The sequence below is a fragment of the Ambystoma mexicanum genome, chromosome 9, assembly GCF_040938575.1.
Source record: "Ambystoma mexicanum isolate Mex_15411 chromosome 9, UKY_AmexF1_1, whole genome shotgun sequence".
Classification (NCBI taxonomy): domain Eukaryota; kingdom Metazoa; phylum Chordata; class Amphibia; order Caudata; family Ambystomatidae; genus Ambystoma; species Ambystoma mexicanum.
This window is the reverse complement of record NC_090931.1, coordinates 183,260,146-183,280,999: the sequence shown is the minus strand read 5'-3', so window position 1 is coordinate 183,280,999 and position 20,854 is coordinate 183,260,146. Positions and strand designations below refer to the sequence as shown.

The window sequence follows — 20,854 nt, the reverse complement described above, 5'->3', positions numbered from 1 at the left end:
AACCTTCACATGCCACACTAGCTAGTGCCCCCATGTATTTTTGTTTTCTATCCCAAGTAAGAGCCACTGGGACTAGGAAGAGGCCTAGAGTAATAAGGATCATTGAGGCGAACCAACGTACCTGCTCTAGTCTCTCGAATGATCCGATTGGCCAGCTGTCATTCAAAACAAGAGAGGGAAGAGAACAATGGTTTCTTCTTCTTGGCATGGACCGAGAGCGTGGCAGGCTACGCACAGAAGAGCGGAGAAACTGACGGTGTCGGAAGCAAAGCACACCCACGAGAGACCCGCAAAGCAGGAAGCACGCCAGAGAGGAATAGTTACACTCACCGGGTTCTGGGGCACAGTGAAACCGATTCCAAACTGCTGAAAACACCCGCGGATGTCAGGGGCAGGTCCCGGTGAGCCAGAGAAGCTGCTGAAGATCCTTTGGACACCCGCAAACAACCGGAGGGCGACGGCCAAGAGCCTGCAGGTACTATGGTGGCTAAGCCCAGTGTTGGGGAGAACCAGAGGGGGCATAAACCCAAATAAAGGTGTTGAATAACTCTTCACTCAAACACAGTAACAAGATTGGAAGGGGTCTTGGACCCATACTGGTTAAATATATCCGAACAGCAGTAAGGAGGAATGCAAACTTTGTATGTCCGAGTGGTATGCATAGACCTTCGAAGGAGAGAAATTCACAGCTGTGGGACAGAGTGAAGTCAGATAAAGAGAACTGTCAGGGTGAAAACATTGATTACCCTATTTGGCAGGAGAGTGAACCAAGGGGGTAATGAGATCAGGGTCTGGGACCCTTGGCAATTAGGGGGATGATCTGAATCCTTCGTCGCAGTACCTCGAAGCCTGGTCTGCTGACAAGGGTCAGCTTGGAAGAGAGTATCCAGGCGGTTCCTATTTGTCACTGCACCAAGAGTCAGGTTGGCTCAACAGTGTCTGGGACTCGATTATATTCAACTTAGATAAGAGAGACATTTTTGTGAACCCTGAAGAGACTAAAAGAGGAGGGAAACACCCTTTGAACTTTGGGGAATTCTTTTCGTCTGGAGCACCTTCAATTGATTGCTTTTCTCCTGCAGATTCTGCATCAGATAGATATCCTCATCCAGCTCTGCTGCTCAGAAAATCTTAAACAAGGGGCATAGTGGACCTCGATTCGGCCATCGGACGTGACATCGGTCGTCGGATATGTACTGCGTCTCTATTCCATGTACCTCTGTTCCTTTTTTCTGCACCCTCGGCACTCTTCTCTTGCGGAACATAGTGAATTTCTTTCAAGTCTTCGATTCCACTCGATTATTTTTCATCAAATCTTGTGTGTTTTCCCTTTCCGCAAGTTACCATGTCCGTGCCTCGGATTTCGGGGTTCAAGCATTGCACTGACTGCGTCTCCAAGATGTCGGTGGCCAACCCACATGAAATCTGTGTGGTGCCTCAGAGCGGGTCACAACACCGAGGAGTGCGCGTCTTGTGGAAAAAAAGAATCCAAAGTCTCTTTGGGAGAGGGCAGCCAAACCCGCGGTGGGCTGGCCACCGTCAAAGTTACTGGCGCGCTCGACCGTTTGGTCTTCAGATGCCGAAACAGAGGGGCCTACCCCTGAGAAAGAGAGTAGACATTAGTGCAAGATGAAGAAGCGTTCTCAGTCACAGACCTGCTCATCTTCGTCGTCCTCTCACTAAAAGAAGAGGCGACACCGACACGACCCTGACTCTTCCTCAGAAAGCGGTAAGTCGTCAGCAGGGCTGACAACTCGACGGGAGTTTGAATATTTTAATATACAAATGCTTGTGATGTTTGAGAAGGCGACTGTAGGTGAGGGCGCGCATCCAAAACAGTAAGCCCCGTTGGCTTCAGCCCAAAGTAGCACTGACGCCTTCGGCGTCATAGTCGCCAGTCTCGGCACCGTAAAAGGCGCTCAAGCCTTTCAATGTCAGGGCCTTCCCGTGAGCGTCGGGGCCCGATCCTCCTCGGCGCCCAAGCTTTGGGTGATGCCGTCAGCCGACCATCGGCCATCGATCCTTTGCCGTGCATTTCCGTTCCAATTTTTTCTGCTCCATGGCGCCGGTGGCAGGGGCAATCGGGGTGACATTGGCCCTTTATATTCAGGGGCTGGTGGAGTGGATTTCTTTTATGATCAAGTGGGCGTCCTGCCCTTGACACAGGGTCTGCATGATGCCAGTGGGCTTGATACATTCCAGGATGTTGAGCTGCAGCAGGCTCCGCCATACTCTCATATTCATGCCAAATTCAGATCTCTGGTAAGCAGAGTGGTCGACACTTCCGCAGCACCTGTACAAGGATATGAGCTTACTGATAGCTTGGACGAAGGTCCAGTCACAGAGAGAAACATGCCACTGAACCCGGCTATAGCCGATCTAGTCGCCTCCTTGTGGCAATGGCCCTGTTCTATCCCCTCGGTCAACTCCGCTTTGACCAGCAAGTACAGGCCAGTGATGGGGGATCCATCTTCTTTGGCCTCTCACCCTTCCCCGAAGGGGCTAGTTGTTCAGGCGGCACATTATCCACCAAGGCATCTTCATCCACTGCAAATCTGCCTCCTGACAGGGAGGGCAAATAATTGGACGTGGTTGCAAAAAAAATCTCTCCTCTGGGAGCATGGCCCTGAAGGCCAGTAATGTTTCATGTGGGTTTGCTTAATATTCCTTTGGCTTTTGGAAGGCAGTTGAACATTCAGCCCAATACAACCCTGAAGGGGAGTTATGTGACGGCTTCAGGCAACTGGTTGATGATGGAAAGGGGGTGGCCAGGCAGTCCCTGCAGACGGGGTTCGACGGGGTGGACTGCATTGGCCGATGCAGTGGGGTTATTGTCTACCTTTCTTAAGAAAGCCTCCAAGCAGACCCCCACCACCTCCATGCCAACTGAAACAGGAGCTCCAGGAAGAACCGCAAGCCCTGTTGTTGAACGGTGAAATGGAAGAGATATCTCCCCAGCAGAGTGGTTCGGGCTGGTATTTCCAGGTACTGTAAAGGCATCATTAAGAAAGAAACAGACAACCGATTCAATGTTCAAATAAAAACACTTTTATTAAATTATGTATCAGGACGGTGTAAGCCCTAACTTGCCCTATTCTAAGGTGGGATTTATCTACCTAAAGAAACTAATGATAGTCCAAGTCAATAAGTTCAACTTAAGACTGTCTGTGTCCAAAACCTTTACTTTCCCTCACAACTAAAGGTAAACAATATCAGCACCAAAAGAAATAGTGTTCCAAACAAAGTTATGCGATTCTTCCAGCTCTTGGTTTGCATTTCAGCCCCTTCCCCAAGTTCAAACAGTTCCACACAAAAAGAGCTTGTGGTACCCTAAGTTCAACACAGTTCCAATAAGCCTCTGGGTTCCCTTCCCGAAGTTCAATACAGTTCAAAAGGGTCTCAGGGTTCCCTTCCCCAAGTTCAACACAGTCAGTTCTCTTGACTTTCAATGAATGTTCCAAACTAAATTTGAAACCTTTCAGGCTTTGTAACGTATCACGTAGCTTGCTCTTATCAATATTTGCTAGCTACAACAACTTCAGTAATTTAACTTACCTTGGTTGACTCCAAGTAGGGGTTACTCAGTCCTGGCACAGTTGTCGAACCACACGGTCTGCCCACTACAGGTTCCGCAAACCGATAACCCTTAGCACTTTGTTACATTCACTTGTTCATACTGGACTTACTTGCTAACGCAGGCTCCCTCTTTGAACCTGTCATTTGTCCACTTGCAGTTCCTTTTATCCCTGGCAGCTTCTTGCCTATGCCATAGCGTGCCTTTCACACCATTCACTTTGTGGGGTGCTTTCCTTGTCACCACCTTGCTTTCACACTTCACAACAGTACTTATCATTTGCTTTTCATTTTTTTCTAAGTCCTTGTTACTGGCTTTAATTCAGTTCATACTTTCACATAATCCTTTAGTGCCTTTTTACTTGCTTTCTCTATATTCGAAAATGCACCTTTAATTCACTCGTACGGGGCTTTCATGTACTTTGAATAACCTTTCCTTAGTTCGGTATTCAATAATGTATAAAACTCTTTGCACATTGCGCGGGATTCACAAAACTTTCCTTCGGTCTTTCGACCCTCTTATTAAGATATTCCATCTGATCGGCATGTACGTGTGCCCTGGCGTGACTATCCCCTTTCTGTCACTCGCCAGTCTTTGGCAACTTCTCCGAGTGCTTTTGGCTTTCTCCTGTGCAGTTTCTCACTCCCCGTACACTCGCCTGGAACTCCGACAAGCAGCGCTTATCGCTTCCGGACATGCCTGCTACTTTGAGCGCCTCCCTGGAGTCTTCAGTATTCCCTAGCTACAGCTGGGAACACACAGCATTTGATTCTGCAGGGCTTTCGATCTCCTCTCAGCCCACTCGGGCTGCAACTTCTCTCGTGCTCTCCTGCGGTGCCCAGCGACCCTTCCCCCGACACCTCTCCAGCCTGCTCTGTACCGGGTTGCCACGTCCTGTTATTCAGGGCTTCTTCCTCCAGGCGGGTCTCTCACCTCAAGCAGCTCACTCGCCCCAGGCAGATCTCTTTGCCGTTTGCTGGCCTATCCGTATATACACCTCTAGCCTTTCGACTGTTTGCCGGTGTATGTCCTTTGCCAGACCCCAATTAGTGGGACATGCCTGACCATGGTGGTAGTGTTTTACAGTCCTCTTCTTCGTCTCAGTACCAGAGTGGTGCACACCAATAGAAGTGTGCATTACTCCTAGTTGCCTCTTCCTTGTCCCATTACCAAAGGGGGGGGGGGGGGTTTTACCACACGTGTTGGGAGTCCTCGTGCTTAGCTCTCAAGGTTTTGTTCCGTTTTACGCTTTTTGGAAGAGTTTTACTCAATTTTTTCAGTCAATCAAGCTTCGTCCTCCATCGATATACCTTCCGATTAACGGGGACCCATTTTTTAGATTCTTCAGCGCCCCTCATGGGCAAATCTCATCGAGTTAACACATGGAGGATTTCAGAAGTTTCTTCAAGGCCTACGCCGCGTGGACATGTCGGAGGAGAAGAGGGCTTCGGCTCCCCTTTGCAAGATTTGTTCCCACTGCAGCTTGCAGAATGTCTTCTCGGATGACAAGCATTCCAATTGCCTCTACTGCCTGTACCCAGACCCAACAAACATGGAGGAGGACAAGTGTGTTTTGTCATTAGATGGTGCACGGCACGCTGAAGGATTGGCATAGGCGGCTCAAGGTATGGCTACAGGCCAAAGCCCCTGCTCTGGGTGGGTCCCAGCAGCATGCCTCCCTGCTTCCAAGAAATCTGAGCGGTCTTCTAAGACCTTTGAGGGCACTCCTCCCACAGGGGCCCAACAAAAGGCTAAGCACTGCGAGTCCACTGTCACCGGGAGTACCGTTGCAATGGGCTCCTCAGCGTTCAGGGCAAGTACAGCGTCACCAGCGGCTTCTATCACCAGCCAACGCTCGGGATCTTCGTCAAAGAGGAAGTCGGACCATCCGGGCAAACTCAAGGAGAAGCCCAAGACCGGCCCGCCGGAGAAGGCCAAGGGGAGCGGGGCGCTGACCCTCCCCCTAAGGAGAAGACCGCTGGTCCGACCAAAACTGTGAAGGCCCAGGGGCATCCGAAGAAGGCCCAACCTTCCATCAAGGGGGTGGTGGCGTCCCTCACAAAGACCGCCGTGGGGCACCTGCAGGATGCGCCACGAAGGCAAGAGTATCCCTGCCTGCCAGGAGGGAGTCCTCTTTTCAGCCCATAGAGAAGACACCAGAGAAGATGATTCCAGTCATTTCACCGAAATCATCCCCCCTGGTCTCAGAGAAGGGGGGGGCAGGTAGTCCTCCAGGGCATGGATATCTCCTCAGAGGAGGAGCTCACCTGCCTCCAGACAATCCAGGTGGAGCGGTGCATCGAGGGCAGGCCCTATGGCAAGGATTCCAATGAGGGCAACAATGAAGGCGACGACGAGGAGACCGACGAGGAACAGCAGAGCGTTGAGGGCTTGGGCGACCAGCCTACGCCACAGTCACCACCTCAGCGGCCACCTGGAGATATCTCGGCGGACATTCTCTCAGTTTTGCATACCCTAGTCTCGGAGATCCAGACGAGGATGCGTGTTGCACTGGTGGCACCTCCCGCAGAGCCGGTGCCGACGTAGGAGCTACCGGCCAAAAAGAGGAAAGTTCACCCTCCACCTCATTGCCACCATTCGCCTCCCTCTCCCCCCAGTCCCACCGATCGATGAGATGGATCCTGACATGGTGACAACAGACACTGGCACGGACGACAGCGGCGGTTTCGGGGACCTCCCGTCTCCACCGCCCAGATCTTCGCCACCTGACGGGATAGGCTTGTTTCACACCATGATCTCCAGGGCATCAGAGCTCTTCCAGCTCGTTCCTGAGGAGAAGAAGAAAGTGTTTCCTATACCAGCGCCGCTAGGCCAAGAGGAAGACCGTCCTTTCGGTCTAGCTCCTGTATGACATTTGGAACAAAGGGTTGGCCCTCATGAAGAACCCTTCCACAGCCCCGGTGAAGAGCGACCATTATGAGAAGAAGTACAGGGTGCCCAAGTGCTTACGGGCCCAACCGCCACTGGACTCTGTGGTATCGGCAGCAGCCAAAAAGAAGTCTGCAGGCTCCTCCTCTTCGGCTGCCTCCACCCCCCCAGACAGTGAGGCGAAGAAGATGGATGCCATGGTGTGATGCTGGAAATGCATCGGAGGGACAGGTCCTCTGTATCCTTGTCCTTTACTGTTTTTCATCGTGTGTTCTGTCGCTTTTCCGCGCAGAAGTTCATGTGGGACTCCTGGCGGTGCAGCTCACTTTTGGTTTGGTGTACAAACCCATGGGATACCCTTATGGCACCTACGGGTGGGGATACAACCCTGTACCCCTAGGTTATGTTTTTGGGCCCCTGTGTGTGGCCCACAGAGCAGGGTATGGGCTGGTGGCAGCTCCATGCTGAATCTGACAGGTGCTCTGAGTATCCACCATTTTGGGATGCCCAGGCCCTGTCATTGGAATCAGTAGATTCCTGATGGAAACAAGATGGCCCCCGTGGCCTCTTGCCTTCCATCGCCTGTTACCTTGGTCTTCCCGAAGTTCCGGGAAGCCCTGACTCTGTCCCTTCCCCCTGAATGGCTGTTGGGTGCAAGTTCTATATATGGTACTGTGGGGAAATGCCGACCAGACTGGCTGGAGCCTTCCCAACGACCGTATGTTGTGGGTAAGCAAAGGGCTTACATCTGATGTAGATGTATTCTTTTTCACTGCGTTTGATAAACGCCATATTTTCAGTCATTCACTGTGGGCATTTCTTTGTTGTGTACTTATGTGTGTTTGTCGACTATACCTTTGTTAAATAGGTTATTTGTTAGCCATAACTCCTTGCGGTCAGCCATCTTTGGAAATGCACACAACGTGCAAGAAATAGCAGCCTTTATTCATTACAGCTAGCTGGGAGCATTTCTCATGCCATAGATGTTCAGTTAGCACGGAAAGACTCAAGTGTTCTCTATCTGTAGCATACCTTTATAGAATTAAGATATTATACAACAGTTCTGTTCTAATATGAATATGATAGGCCAGATTCCTATAAGCAAAGTGTATTCCCTTTTTCATTGGACATAAACACTTCCTGAAACACATGATTTCTTCTTTCTTGCAATGACCTCATCTTATGCTAATTAGAATGACTGGTTGTTTTCCACATTCACTAAATCACATGGCATATGGTGCTAATTTAAAACTAGAAAAAAAGCAGTTCTATGGCGACGCACACTTGACCAAGACTCTAGCACACTCTGCCAATGACATGAGATCAGCTTCCATGTTGTTATTGGTCACCTCACTTTTATCTCCTTTTAGCCTACTGCTTTTTTTAGTCTGAGACCCTCTTTCTGCCGTGGTACCACTAAAATTGTATTTTCCTACCATTTAATTCGGCCAAGTTCCTGCACCTGGCTTTCTAAACATGCCCTCCTTTGTTCTCAAATAACCTTTCCTTGAACTGTTAATTGTCTGAGCTTCCACACAGCCCCATAATTTATTACATGCTGTTGTGTCCATTTTAAAACGAATGGACATAAGTTGTTGTAATATTTCTTATGTCAGGGAGCTATATTCTACATGTATTTTAGCACCACATTTTCTGATGTCTATTGAATGTGGGTAATATCCTTCATATCTTAACACAATTTATGTGGCCTAATGTCTGTGTTACTTTGTAATAAATACATATTTGCCTTGTCTCTTATTCAGCTTCATGGGTCATAGTTGAGATGATATCACTTACTTCTGTCATCCTTGGCTCACCCCATGTTTATCCTTTCTGTTTAGGGTATGGATAATACAGTTGTTTGAGTGCATAACTCTTCTCATATTTGCAATATTGGACCAGGGGGCAAGACACAGGCCCTAAATGACATGTTCACCTGTCTGTCAACTGAGGGAGAGAGGGTCTACTCCTCTTCACCTTATTCCCACTTCAGTTCCATCGCAAGAGTAAAACATTGAATGTTCAACATAGCTTCCTCTTGGCGAGCCAAGTGAAACTTAATGGAAACTCTCCCTAAGACCAACAAGATGATCTTCCTAAGCCCTCGGCAGTGGACATTTGGAATATCTTCATAACAAATGCTGATAGAGTAAATTGAATAATTGCAACCAAGTTGAAAAGAACTGGCATTTGGAGCTTTGTGTCTGTGAGGGAGAGGATCTGTGGTAGAACACAGCTGACCAGCTTTTCTCTTCAAGAGTCTGCTGCACCCAGTGCCCTATTTCTGGCCCTTTTCTATTGACCTCATCTCAATAATATGGAGGAATTGGCCCTATGGACCAGAAGTGCAGCCGTCTTCATGGGTATAGGTTTGCATTGTGTTTGTGTTTGTGTGATAAATCAATCAATAAGTAACTTGTTCACAATGTTGTTTCATTATGGATGAAGGGGAAATGAGGGCATTGCATTGCTTTATGAAATAGTTCTGATTTTTTACTGAAGAGAAAAGTATTTGGGATCGCAATTTGTACAGTAGAAATACCTTGTTCTGTCTCTTGCTTCTCTGGAGTTTTCTGTTTTTAAGTGTTACTTTTCCTCCTCCTCCTGTGCTACAGGATGCCGGACGACTTTTGTACATCAGGCAGAATGAGTGGACACATGTAAACTGCGCGTTGTGGTCTGCAGAGGTTTTTGAGGACGATGATGGCTCACTGAAGAATGTGCACATGGCTGTGATCCGGGGGAAGCAGCTGGTATGTTGACTTTACTGTGTCTGTTTCAGAAGGGCCACTCCTCAAAAGACAGAATCAGTCTCACATAAGGTGGAGAAAATATGTGGGATTGTAAGCAGGGTGAATTTGGTCATTTGCAGCATACCATTACTGAATTGCAGACAGTCGGATATGAGCGAGGTAGAAGAGGTGGCTGAGGGTAGCCTGAAGGAGAGTTGCATGTCATCCACATAACACTGGAAGTTAGAGATGAAAGTGGCAATCACACCTGCCAGGGCAGCCATGCAGACATTGAAGAACCAGGGGAATAGCTTGAAACCCTGAGGAACGCCACATTTTGAAAACGTGATAGGAGGGAGAAAGGACCCTAGTTCCACCTGGGATGAGTGGTCAGAAAGGAAGGAGGTTAACCAAGCCAGAGCCTGACCTGTGATTCCCAGGGTGTCACAGAGACGTGTGATCGGGATGTTGTGGTTAACCGTTTCAAAGGCAGAGGAGAGGTCATGAAGAATGAGGACAGAGAGTGTGTTAATGTCAAGATTTGAGAGCAGGTCTTCACGGGTGTTCAGAAGAGCAGTTTCCATGCCTCTGGATGCTCTAAAGCCAGACTGATGGTCATTGAGGCAACCATCAGATTCAGTGTGGAGGGTGAGCTGAGAAATATCCAGCTTTTCCAGGAGTTTGCCCAGGAAAGGGGTGATAGAGATGGGGTGGTAGTTTGCCGGAATGGAGGGGTCGGCAGAGGGTTTCTTAAGCAGAGGGTGCACAATGGAGTGCTTAAGAGAAGTAGGGAAAACTCCTGGGGCAAAGGAGAGATTGCAGAGATCAGTCAAGGCTGGAGCGAGAGAGTCAATAATGTCCTTTATGGTTTTGGAGGGGCAGGCGTCCACCTATTTGGATGAGGGCTTCATAGACCGGACTTGTCTGGCGATCTGATCAGGTGTCGTGGGGGTGAGAGAAGAGAGGAGAAGTGATGGCGGGCCAAGGGAGGCTCCAAAGGTGTTCGTGTATGGAATGGTGTGGAAATGAGAGAGGAAAGGATGTCTTGGGTTTTTGCAGTGAAGTGTGCAGCCAGGGCTGAGCAAAGGTCCTGGGTGGGTGTGAAGGAAGAGGAGGCTACTGCAGAATTGGCCAGTTCCTTACAGACTTTGAAAAGTTTGGCCATGTTGTTTCATGCCGCAGAGATGCAGGCTTGAATAAAGATTCTTTTCTTGGTGTGGATGCAGAGTCGATATTGCCTTTGAAGGAGGCGGCAGGCCAGTTTGTCAGAAGTTCCGCTTGATGCATTCCATTTCCGCTCAGCTGCCCTACAATTGCGTTTAAGAGCAGCCAGATCAGAGTCGTACCAAGAGTTGCGTTTTTTGGAAGGCTTCAGTCAGACCCTCATGACAGGGGCAAGAGTATCAAGGGTGTTAGAGATAGAAGTTCTCCAGCATGGGGTCTGGCATGGATTCACATGCTTATGAATATTCCCCGTCAGGCTGGGAATCCTCGGTAAAGAAAAATCTGTTTCAGTTTCACTTCTGAACTGTCTTTCTCCTAACAACCAATCACTGGTCTCTGGGTCATACTGCCCCTAGCCAATGACTGCCCTCTACCTCAGCCACTCCTCTGGCAGCCATCTTCAGATTTTTACTGCACGTTAGAGTGGTGGGAGTCCTCATGATTAGCTCTCTGGCTTTTTACTGCGTTTTGTGCTTTTTCTTAGAGTTTACTCTATTTTTCCGGTCACTCGAGCCTCAAGCTCCATCGATCCATCATCCGACTAACCGGGATCCGTTTTTCAGAACTTTCTATGCCCCTCAAGGGCGATTTTTCATTGAGTTACCTTCTTGGAGGATTCCGGAAGATTATTTGAGGCCTACTCCGCGTGGACATGGCTGAAGATAAAGGAGACTCGACGCCTCTGTTCAGGATCTGCCCTGGATGTGGACTATGGAGCATTTTCCTGGACGATGGACACTCCCTCTGCCTTTACTGCCTACATTCCACCCAAACGCACGTGGACGAGGCCTGTGCGTTCTGCAAGGATATGGTGCCGCGCATCATGAAGGACCGTCGCAAGCGGCTCTCCGAGTGGCTCCAGACGACGATCCTGGCTGCGGGTGAGCCCCGGCAGCAAGCCTCACCCAGCAAGAGGAAATTTGAGCGGCCTTCTAAGACCTTTGAGGGTGCTCCAGCGACGGGGGCCCTACATAAGGCAAAGCACCGCGGGCACCTGGAGCGCCGTTGGGACAGGCTCCTCAGCGGCCAGGTCGGGAGCGGCATCTCCAGTACCTTCGACAACGAGCCAACACTCTGGGTCAGCGAAGAAGAGGAAGTCGGACCACTTGGGTAAACGTCTGGAGAAGTCCCAGTCGACTCCAACGGAGAAAGCCAAGGGGGAGCGAGGCGCTAACCCTCCCTCCAGGGTGAAGGCCTCAGGAATGCCCAAGGTCGTGAAGGCCCAGGTTCACCAGGCAAAATCTTCTCTTGAAGGAGTGGTGGCGTCCCTCGCTAAGGCCGTGGATGCGGGTTCGCAGGAGGCAGCCCCCAATACGAGAGTTTCTCTGCCTGGTCAGAGGGGGGAGTCTTTTCTACCCATTGAGAAGACAATGGTGTGATGCTGGAAATGCATCAGAGGGACAGGGCCTCTGAATCCTTGTCCTTTACTGCTTTTTATCGTGTGTTCTGTCGTGTTTTCTGCCCAGGAGTCCATGTGGGACTCCTGGCAGTGCAGCTCTCTCTTTTGGTTTGGTGAACAGACCCATGGGATACCCTTATGGCACCCATGGGTAGGGGTACAACCCTGTGCCCCTAGTGTATGTTTTTGGGCACCTGTGGGTGGCCCACAGAGCAGGGTATGGGCTGGTGGCAGCTCCATGCTGAAATTGAGGTGCTCTGGGTGTCCTCCATTTTGGGATACCCAGGCCCTGCCATTGGAATCAGTTGATTCCTGATGGAAAACAAGATGGCCCCTGTGGCCTCTTGCTTTCTATTGCCTCTTACCTTGTTTTCCCAAAGTCCTGGGAAACCCTGACTCTGTCCATTCCCCCTGACTGGCTGTTGGGTGGAAGTTCCATATATGGTGTTGTTGTGAAGGCCCAGCTAGACTGACTGGAGCCTTCCCATTGACTGTATGTTGTGGGTGCCTCCTGTGGGTGGGACCTGGGTGAATGGAGTAGGTGACCAATATACACTCCTTGTTGTGGTTGTCTGGTTTCTGAGACAAAAACTGAGACAGCCCTGCCCGAAACTGGCCTGAATGCAGTGTGTAGTGTTGAATGGCTGGGTACTTGTCCCAATCCACATTCCTTGTTGTGAGTGTCTGAAAGGGAGGAGTGTGGCCTGAATGCACTGTGTGCCTGATTGGCTGACTGACTGCATGAATGCCCTTCTGTGTGATTGGCTGCTGTATGTGTGCCAGCAGTGTGGATGAGAGACAGAATAGTATATCTGGGGACCTCTCACCACTGGAAATTGTTCAGAAGCGTTCAGAAGCTGAGTCTCCACTCAAGAGTAACTGGAACTGCTGACCCTCGACGCCCAGCTGGAAGAAGACGACTTGCTGCTGCATTTGCTTCGACCGATCCGAAGGCTGCCGTGTTCGTCGAGGACTGACCCGAGAGAGGACCTGGCTAGGCGCCCTCTTCCCATGCTCCGAGGGACCATCGAGCACCGCTGAATCTTTGCCGAAGCGCCCTGGAAGTCAGACCCTCGAAAGGCTGCCGACCTGAGACGGGACCGCCGAGGAGATCGAAGTGAAGCACCCGGACATCGACGCTGTCGAAGTCCATTGTCGTCGCCCAGGGTTCGCAGGTCTGTGTAACCGCTGGAGGCCCGTCGAAGTTGTGTTGCCCAGCCGTGGAAACCACTTGACGCCGTGCCGCCGACGACCGGAGCCGTCTGCTCCTTGCCTAAGAACATTTGAATCGAAGGACTCCCTCGTCCGCACCGTCGACCGCTTTATCCTGCCGGGGAAAGTCGAGGACGACCAACGCGCCGAGGAGAATCCGCCGGTGGGTTTCCCGCCACCTCACGACCCCAAAGACTCGAGCGACTCGACGCCCTTGTTGGGCCACCGTCGTTCACAATCTTTGCGGTCCAGAACTAGTGTCGCCGAGGTGCCCCGCACGCCTCTTCCTCGCAGGACGCCGACGTCTCAACGCCGACGAGCACCGCTCAGATCGAAGCCTGCCGCCTCATCGACGCCGTTCCACCCTGTGTGTTGTCGGACGTTCGACGCCCCGTGTCTCCCGCTTGAAAGGGAAGGCATTCAAGAAGGGCCGTCGATTCCCCGACACCGAACACCGAGTTCCTCGACGCTTCTCGACGCCTCTCGACGATCCGTGACTCCTGCTTTAAAGGGGGTCACTCAAGAAGGATCTGTCGACGCCTCTTCGAAGAACTCGACTCCACCAGGTACATTGGGGGGGTAAAAACATTGTAGGAGAGAATAAGACTATTGAACAATATATGGACTGGGCTTGTGTTATATCTTTATTTTACAGGTTGCCCAGGTGGGGGGATCTCCACACAGAACTGTGTCCAGTAGTAGGGGCCAGTCTTCTGCCTATTGTTTCAACCATCTGTTATCTCTCCTACCTCTATTGCTGGTTTCCTTCTTATTGATCTGGGTGACATTTTGACAGTATTGTGAATGCACTGTAATGAGGTCTAATATTAGTGGTACCACTTTAGAATTGTAGATATTTACCATTATTGATTTTCCTGAGCACAAAGTGCGTTGTTGTGATAAGTGTACATAACCCTTGAACATTAATTATATAAAGACTGTGTTTTCAGTAATACAGTGTGTGGACATTCCTTTGTGGGGGTTTGGGGATACACTGTACTTAAGAACCAGCCTGCATCACCTCCTGAGAAGCTAGGCCTTGATTGCTCGTCCATAGCTACCGTAATAGAGAATCTTGGCGGGGGTCCTCTGTGCCTCTCCTCTATCATATAGAGAGCGGAAGTACAGACCCCCCCCACCGGTCTTTACAAATGGTGAAGACGATGCCGATCATCTCTCCTAGACCGTCCCCGCTGGTCAAGGAGGTGGGGGGGTGGTAGTCCTGCAGGGCTCGGACATCTCCTCCTCCAAGGAACTTTCTGGTCTGAAGCTGTACTGGATTAGTAGTTCGTCGAGTCCAGGTCCTACGGGAAGGACCCCAGCGAGGCAGATGTGGAGCGCAGCGAGGAAACCAATGAGGAGCAGCAGGGCAGTGAGGAGCTGGAGGACGCCACTGCCATCGCTCCCGTTGCAACCACTGCAGCAACCGCTGCTACCGCCAGCAGACATGTCGGCGGACATCCTACAAGCACTGCACACCTTGTGCTCAGAGATCTGGACAAGGATGCCCCTGTTGCCCGCGGGAGACCCTGCGGCACCTGGGCCGTCAGGGGAACCCCCTGGCAAGAAGAGGAGAGTTCACCCTCCCCCTACTTGCCATCCTTCGCCGCCATCCCCTCCTCCGTGGGACGATACGCAACCGGATACAGCGACGACAGGTACGGACGACGACGGAGTAGACCTCCCGTCTCCAGAGCCCAGGGCCTCACCTCCCGACGAGATTGGCTCTATACATGCCATGATCTCTAGGGCCTCGGAAATGTTCCAACTGGCTCCTGAGGAAAAGAAGGAAGGCTTGCTGTACCAGCGCCGGGAGGCCAAGAGGAAGACACTGCTTTCGATCCTGCTATTGGACGACATTTGGGATGAGGGACTGTCCCTTATGAAGAACCCGTCCTCGGCCCCAGCGGGACCGGTACGAGAAGAAGTACAGAGTGCCGGACTCTGCACCCAAGAGTCTCAGATCCCAGCCTTCCCCGGACTCAGTGGTCTCGGCGGCAGTGAGGAAGAAATCTTCTGGATCTTCTGCGTCAACGTCCTTCCCCCACGGAAAACCACGTCCCTCAACTTCTTTTAGTGGTACGGGCCATGCTGAAGAAGGGTGCGATAGGACTCGTCCCAAAAAGGCTCCGGGGTGTACTTCCGGTACTTCCTCGTCAGAAAGAAGACGGGCGGTTGGAGGCCCATACTAGACCTCCGCCACCTCAACAATTACATCAGGTCACAGAAGTTTTGGATGGTCACCCTCCAGCACGTGCTGGGACAGTTGGAAGAGGGGGATTTCCTATTGTCGCTGGACCTGGAGGATGCCTATTGCCACATCCCCATTCACAAAGGACACTGCAAGTTTCTGCGCTTCATGGTCCAAGGGCAGCATTACCAATTCAAGGCCCTTCCCTTCAGATTGAAGTCGGCACCAAGGGTTTTCACCAAGTATCTGGTGCCAGTGGCGGCACGGTTGCATCTGCAGGGGATTCACGTCTATCCCTACCTGGACGATTGGCTCATCCGAGTGAAATCGAGAGAGACCGCCGTTGAGCACACAGCGAGGACTATCCGGCTACTCACGGAACTGGGGTTCTCGATAAACTTTGCGAAGTCCTGCTTGGTGCCATCGCAGGACACGCTGTTTCTGGGGTCCCGGCTCAATGCGGTGTCGTGCCTGGCGTACCCATCAGAGGAGAGAATAGCGGCCATCCTGGGCAAGGTGCAACGGCTGTTGACCCTGAAGATCGCAAGGGTGAGGTCCATCAAGTCCCTCCTTGGCATGATGTCATGCATTTACCTTGTGCGCCTGTGCAGACTGCGGATGCGACCACTGCAGGAATTCCTCGATGCTCATTGGATCCAGGTATCGGGAAGCTTCGAGGACAAGATCACCCTCAACGAGAGTTTCCGTCGAGCGATTCGGTGGTGGGGTGTCCGCGTGCATCTGTCGGCGGGCGGGGAATTCCAGACCCCCCTAATCAGGACAAGGTCACAACATACGTGTCCCTGGAAGGATGGGGCGCACACACCGGACGTCTCCACGCCAAGAGGCCTGTGGCTACCGGAGGAGAAGTCATTGCACATCAACATTCTGGAGCTAAGAGGAGTGTTTTGGGCCCTCAAGCCTTTCCTTCCGTCCCTCAAGGGCAAGGTGGTGCAGATCTTCACAGACAACGCCACCACAATGTTTTAAATCCGTAAGCAGGGGGGCACACAATCACCAGCGCTCTCCAAAGAGGCACATGACCTATGGTACTGGGCCGTTGCCCAGGAGATGTTCCTCATCCCATTTCATCTAGCAGGGGTGAAGAACACTGTTGCTGACTCTCAGCAGGGAGCTGTTCTCGTGCCACGAGTGCGAGCTTCGGCAGGACCAAATGGATCTTCTGTTCCGACGATGGGGCAATCCCCAGATCTATCTGTTTGCGACGGCAACAAACACCAAGTGCCGGATGTTTGCTAGCAGGTATCCCCAGCCGGGGAGCATGAGTTTGCATTCTCATTCCCCTGGGACGGCCTGTTCCTCTATGCGTTCCCCTTGTTGCTGTTGCTTCTGCGACTAATCAATGAACTCAGCCGAGGCAGATATGGTACCCGGACCTTCTGGACATGTCACCTTCTCCTCCAGTCAAGCTTCCGGCGGACACAGATCTTCTCGCCAGATAAAGAGGCGCGATTCTGCACCACGACCGAGGGTCGCTGAACTTGCAGGCCTGGCTCCAGCAGCGCTAGAGTTTGGTGGATACGATCTCCCGGTGGACTGCACGGAAGTGCTTGCCAAAGCCAGGGCTTCGTCTACACTAAAATGCTACGGACATAAGTGGAAGAGGTTTGCCGTCTGGTGCCGCGCACAGAAACTCGACCCTCTATGGATTACAGCTCTGCAGGTGCTGCCGTATTGACTGTCACTGGCCAAGGCAGGTTTGGCTCATGCTTCCATCAAGGTTCATCTGGCGGCTATCTCCCGCTACACCAGAACTCCGGGGCGGTCGTCGTTATGGTCACATCGCCTGGTCAAGGAATTCATCAAAGGACTTTTCCGTTCGTTCCCGCCGGTGAAGGCCCCTGCCCCGGAGCTCAATGTGGTTCTGACTAAGCTCATGGTTCCCCCGTTCGAGCCTATGCACTGCTAAAGTTTTTATCGTGGAAAACAGTGTTTCTTGTGTACATCACCTCCGCACAACGAGTGGGAGAGATCCAGGCCCTCTCTTGTAAACCACCTTACTTGACATTCCACGAGACGAGGGTGGTGCTACGGACGCACCCCTCCTTCATGCCCAAGGTGCCGTCGGACTTCCATCTCAATGAGCCCTTGGTGTTACCTGTTTTCATTTTGTTGCCGGCGGAGAGGACTTTGCACTCGCTGGATGTGGCTAGAGCGCTAAGTTCTAGGTGGACCGCACCAAGAGTTTTTGGAAGACATCACAGCTGTTTGTGAACTTTGGCCCTTTGAACCAAGGGAAGGCCCTCTCCAAGCCTTCCAACGCCAGGTGGCTCTCCAACTGCATCACCAATTGTCAACGGTTGGAAAAACCGACCGTTGCCTGGCTGTACAAGTGCCAATTCGACAAGAGCGATCTTTGCAACTACAGCGTTCCTGTCTGGTTTGCCCCTGCTGGACATCTGCAGGGCTGTTACGTGGAGGTCGACGCACACCTTCACGAGATACTACTGCGGCGACCAGGATTCCAGGGAGGAGTCCAGAGTCGGCCAAGCAGTGCTGCGCAACCTGTTCGCTTGAAGGTGAGCCTGGTGAGGAGGTAAGAGAAGCTTGATGTTGAGATTCTTAATGTTGAACCTTGCCACCTCCCGTGGTTGTGCATGTGTGTACTGCTATGTATTCTTTATTCATGAGCATGTAAATCAACGCCAGACCCCATGCTGGAGAAGGAACAAGTTACTTACCTGTAACTGTTGTTCTCCAGCATGGGTCTGACATGTATTCACGCTTGAGTCTCTGGTTTGAAGCCTGAGTTATTGAGCCAGGCGTCTCCCTTGAGTTCCTTAACTTGCCAAAAGTGTAGCGTTATTGGCTATTCTAGTCGGATAGGCCACGGAGGAAGCAACCTTTCTGCTCTTGGCATATATCTTCTTGCTTTCCTTCTCCGGTGGGGCTTCTGAGGAAGCAAGGGGTGTGCCTGCTCTTTTCCTTGTCGTGGTAACAACCAATGAGTCGGGTTTCAATTGGCCTCTTATATATAAGGGGTCTGATGGTGCAGGCCTGAATAGTTTTTCCACGCGCAGGTTAACTGCCCATGTGAGATTGGGTGCTTCTAAGGAAGGCTGTATTCTGCATTGGACCGATTTCAGTAGTGGGATAAACTGACCTACTGTCTTTTTGTCCCCAGTATTTGTTCAGCGAAGTCTCTGTCCTCCTGTACCTCCGGTGTATCAATTTGGAAGTGTTCTGCCGCCTTGGCTAAGACTTCATTCAGTCCAAGAGAGAGAGGTAGTGAGAGTGATAGAGAGAGGGATGTCGGTAGAGATGATAGCATCCAAAGTGTGGCCCGCTGTGTGCATGGAGCCAGAAGGTAAGACAGAGAGGGAGAGAGAATCGCACAGGTTGCAGAAAGGACCTCAGGAGTCGTCCAGATGGATGTTGAGGTCACCCAGCAGGCGGAGAGTAGAGAGGAGGCCAGGTCAGCCCATTCCGAGAGGAAGAGAGTGGACTGTCCTGGTGGCCGATAGAAGGTGGCCATGAGGAGAGAAGATGTAAGAAAGAGGGAGAGCCTGCAGACTAAAGATTTGATGGCGGTATAGGCCTGAGTGGGGATGATGGACATAGGTATCCATTCTGGGAAGTTCAACGCCACTCCCCCCTCCTGGACCCCTGGGCCTGGGCACAGAGAGGATCTTGTATCCTTCAGGGAGGAGTGTGTCAAAGGTCATGACAGAGCTGTCCTTGAACCATGTCTCCGTGATGGCGAGCACATCCAGATCCGTGCGTTCAAGGAGGTTGCAGATGTCAGACGAGTGTTTGACAGCAGAGCGAGAGTTAAGCGTGGCAATATGAAGCAGCTTGCCATCTTTGAAGGTCTTCCGCGGGGGCACTAGATGGTGGTTCTCTCTTCCCCCCCCCTACCCAACTCCCCACCCCCCACCCCTCCCCCCAGGGGTGGCAAGAGACCCAGCGGAATATGAGAAGATGGTGGAGTGGCCAAGGCCGACAAGGGAGGAGGGACAGTGCGGCAGGGCAAGGGTGCCTGTGCAGAGGAGGAGGGCACAGCAGTCAAGGGAGCCTGTGCAGAGGAGGAGGGCACAGCAGGGAAGGGAGCCTGTGCAGAGGAGGAGGAGGAGGAGGTGGGCACAACAGGTAATGGAGCCTGTGCAGAGGAGGAAGGCACAGTAGGCAAGGGAGCCTGTGCAGTGGAGCAGGAAGGCAGAGCAGGCAAAGGGGCCTGTGCGGAGGAGGAAGGCACAGCAGGCAAGGGAACCTGTGCAAAGGAGGAGGAAGGCACAGCAGGCAAGGGAGCCTGTCCGGGGCAGAGATAAGTTTTGAGAGGTGAAGTAGGAGCATGTCAAAGAGAAGACGGTTGGGTTGAGGACCCTGAACCATGATGGTTCCATACAGATGGACATTAATGATGACCCTGGAAATGGCAAAGGGGTCAAGGTGGACCTCCCAGCGGGTGCCACCATTAATGGGAGAAGAGGCGATAGGCGAGAGAAAGGCGACCATGTGCCGGGTCCATAGTTCGGGAGAGGTAACGACAAAGAGGATGTCTGAGAGTCTCTCTGGTGGAAGCCGCGACATAGGTGTCTGCAATAGGAAGGCCTGGGTTGAAGCCCAGTATGTCCTCCTTAAATTTCTTCCAGCCAGATTTAGTGATAGGAGAGGGATAGTAAATAGAGAAGCTGTTAGAGAAGATAGGAGAGATAGATAGTGACATTGCTAGGTGATACAAAATAAGTGTTATTACTGACCTCAAATGATGATTGGTGCTGGAAAATGTATAACATATGAAAGAACTACTCGCCTGCTTTATCGTTCACTTTTTTAATTGAATCCTAACTTGGGATTAATGTTACTATTAGTTGCTGCTTTTTAAAGAATGTTTTAAATATATTTGTGTATATATAAATAAATATGTATATATAAGTGTGTAAGTGTTTACTTGTATACCTGTATTTACTGATTTCATTGTACAGCCCTAGAGCTCACATTATCCCTCTTAAGGTTAACCTCTCTGCTCAGTCACACTACCAACTTGTGTAATACAGGCCTATATTAAAAGGTGGGTTACCGAATACCAAAAGATAATTCTTGTGTAGTCCCACACCAGTTGGCCTGCACCAATACTTACCTAACAACCGTGTGGTCCGACAACTGCACCTAGACCGAGGACACCTATGTATGGAAACCCCACTTAAATACTTGCAAAGAAGCTTGTGATTCAATATAAAGGAAATCTTGTGTGAACTGATATTAATGAACTGAACTTTGTGAAATTGTTGAAAGATAACCAAACTAAAAGAGCTGGGAATTATCCCAAGGAATTGTGTTTTTGTAATTGTTGAAAGACTGAAAGCTTGGGGAAGGGAACCCCTTTTTTGCACTTTTAACTATATCAAACCTTGGGGAAGGGAAACCTTTTACAAGCCAAGAGCTGGATGAAGCTCTAAACTGTGATTTGTACACTTATTATTTTGAGGGTGACATCCCTACACATTGTATAGAATTAGATGTGAGTGCAAGTATAAGTTTTGGACACACAGACATTTACTTTGGACTTCCTGACATAGACTACCCTTAGTTTCATTTAGGTAGGGAAATCACACCTTAGCATAGGGTTAGTTAGGCCTTTTCCAACCTTCTTTTATTTGACTAAAAATGTA

At 50.9% G+C, this 20,854-nt stretch overlaps 1 protein-coding gene across 5 annotated transcripts in view; it reads left to right on the top strand.

Annotated features, from left to right (window-relative positions):
- Positions 1-20,854, top strand: part of KMT2A (lysine methyltransferase 2A) — a 2,049,111-nt gene that overhangs the window by 1,304,489 nt on the left and 723,768 nt on the right. For all 5 annotated transcript variants that reach the window (XM_069614436.1, XM_069614434.1, XM_069614435.1 and 2 more), the window contains exon 21: positions 9,079-9,216. In XM_069614436.1, the coding sequence (XP_069470537.1) occupies positions 9,079-9,216 (138 nt within the window). The remainder of the gene's footprint in view (positions 1-9,078; positions 9,217-20,854) is intronic.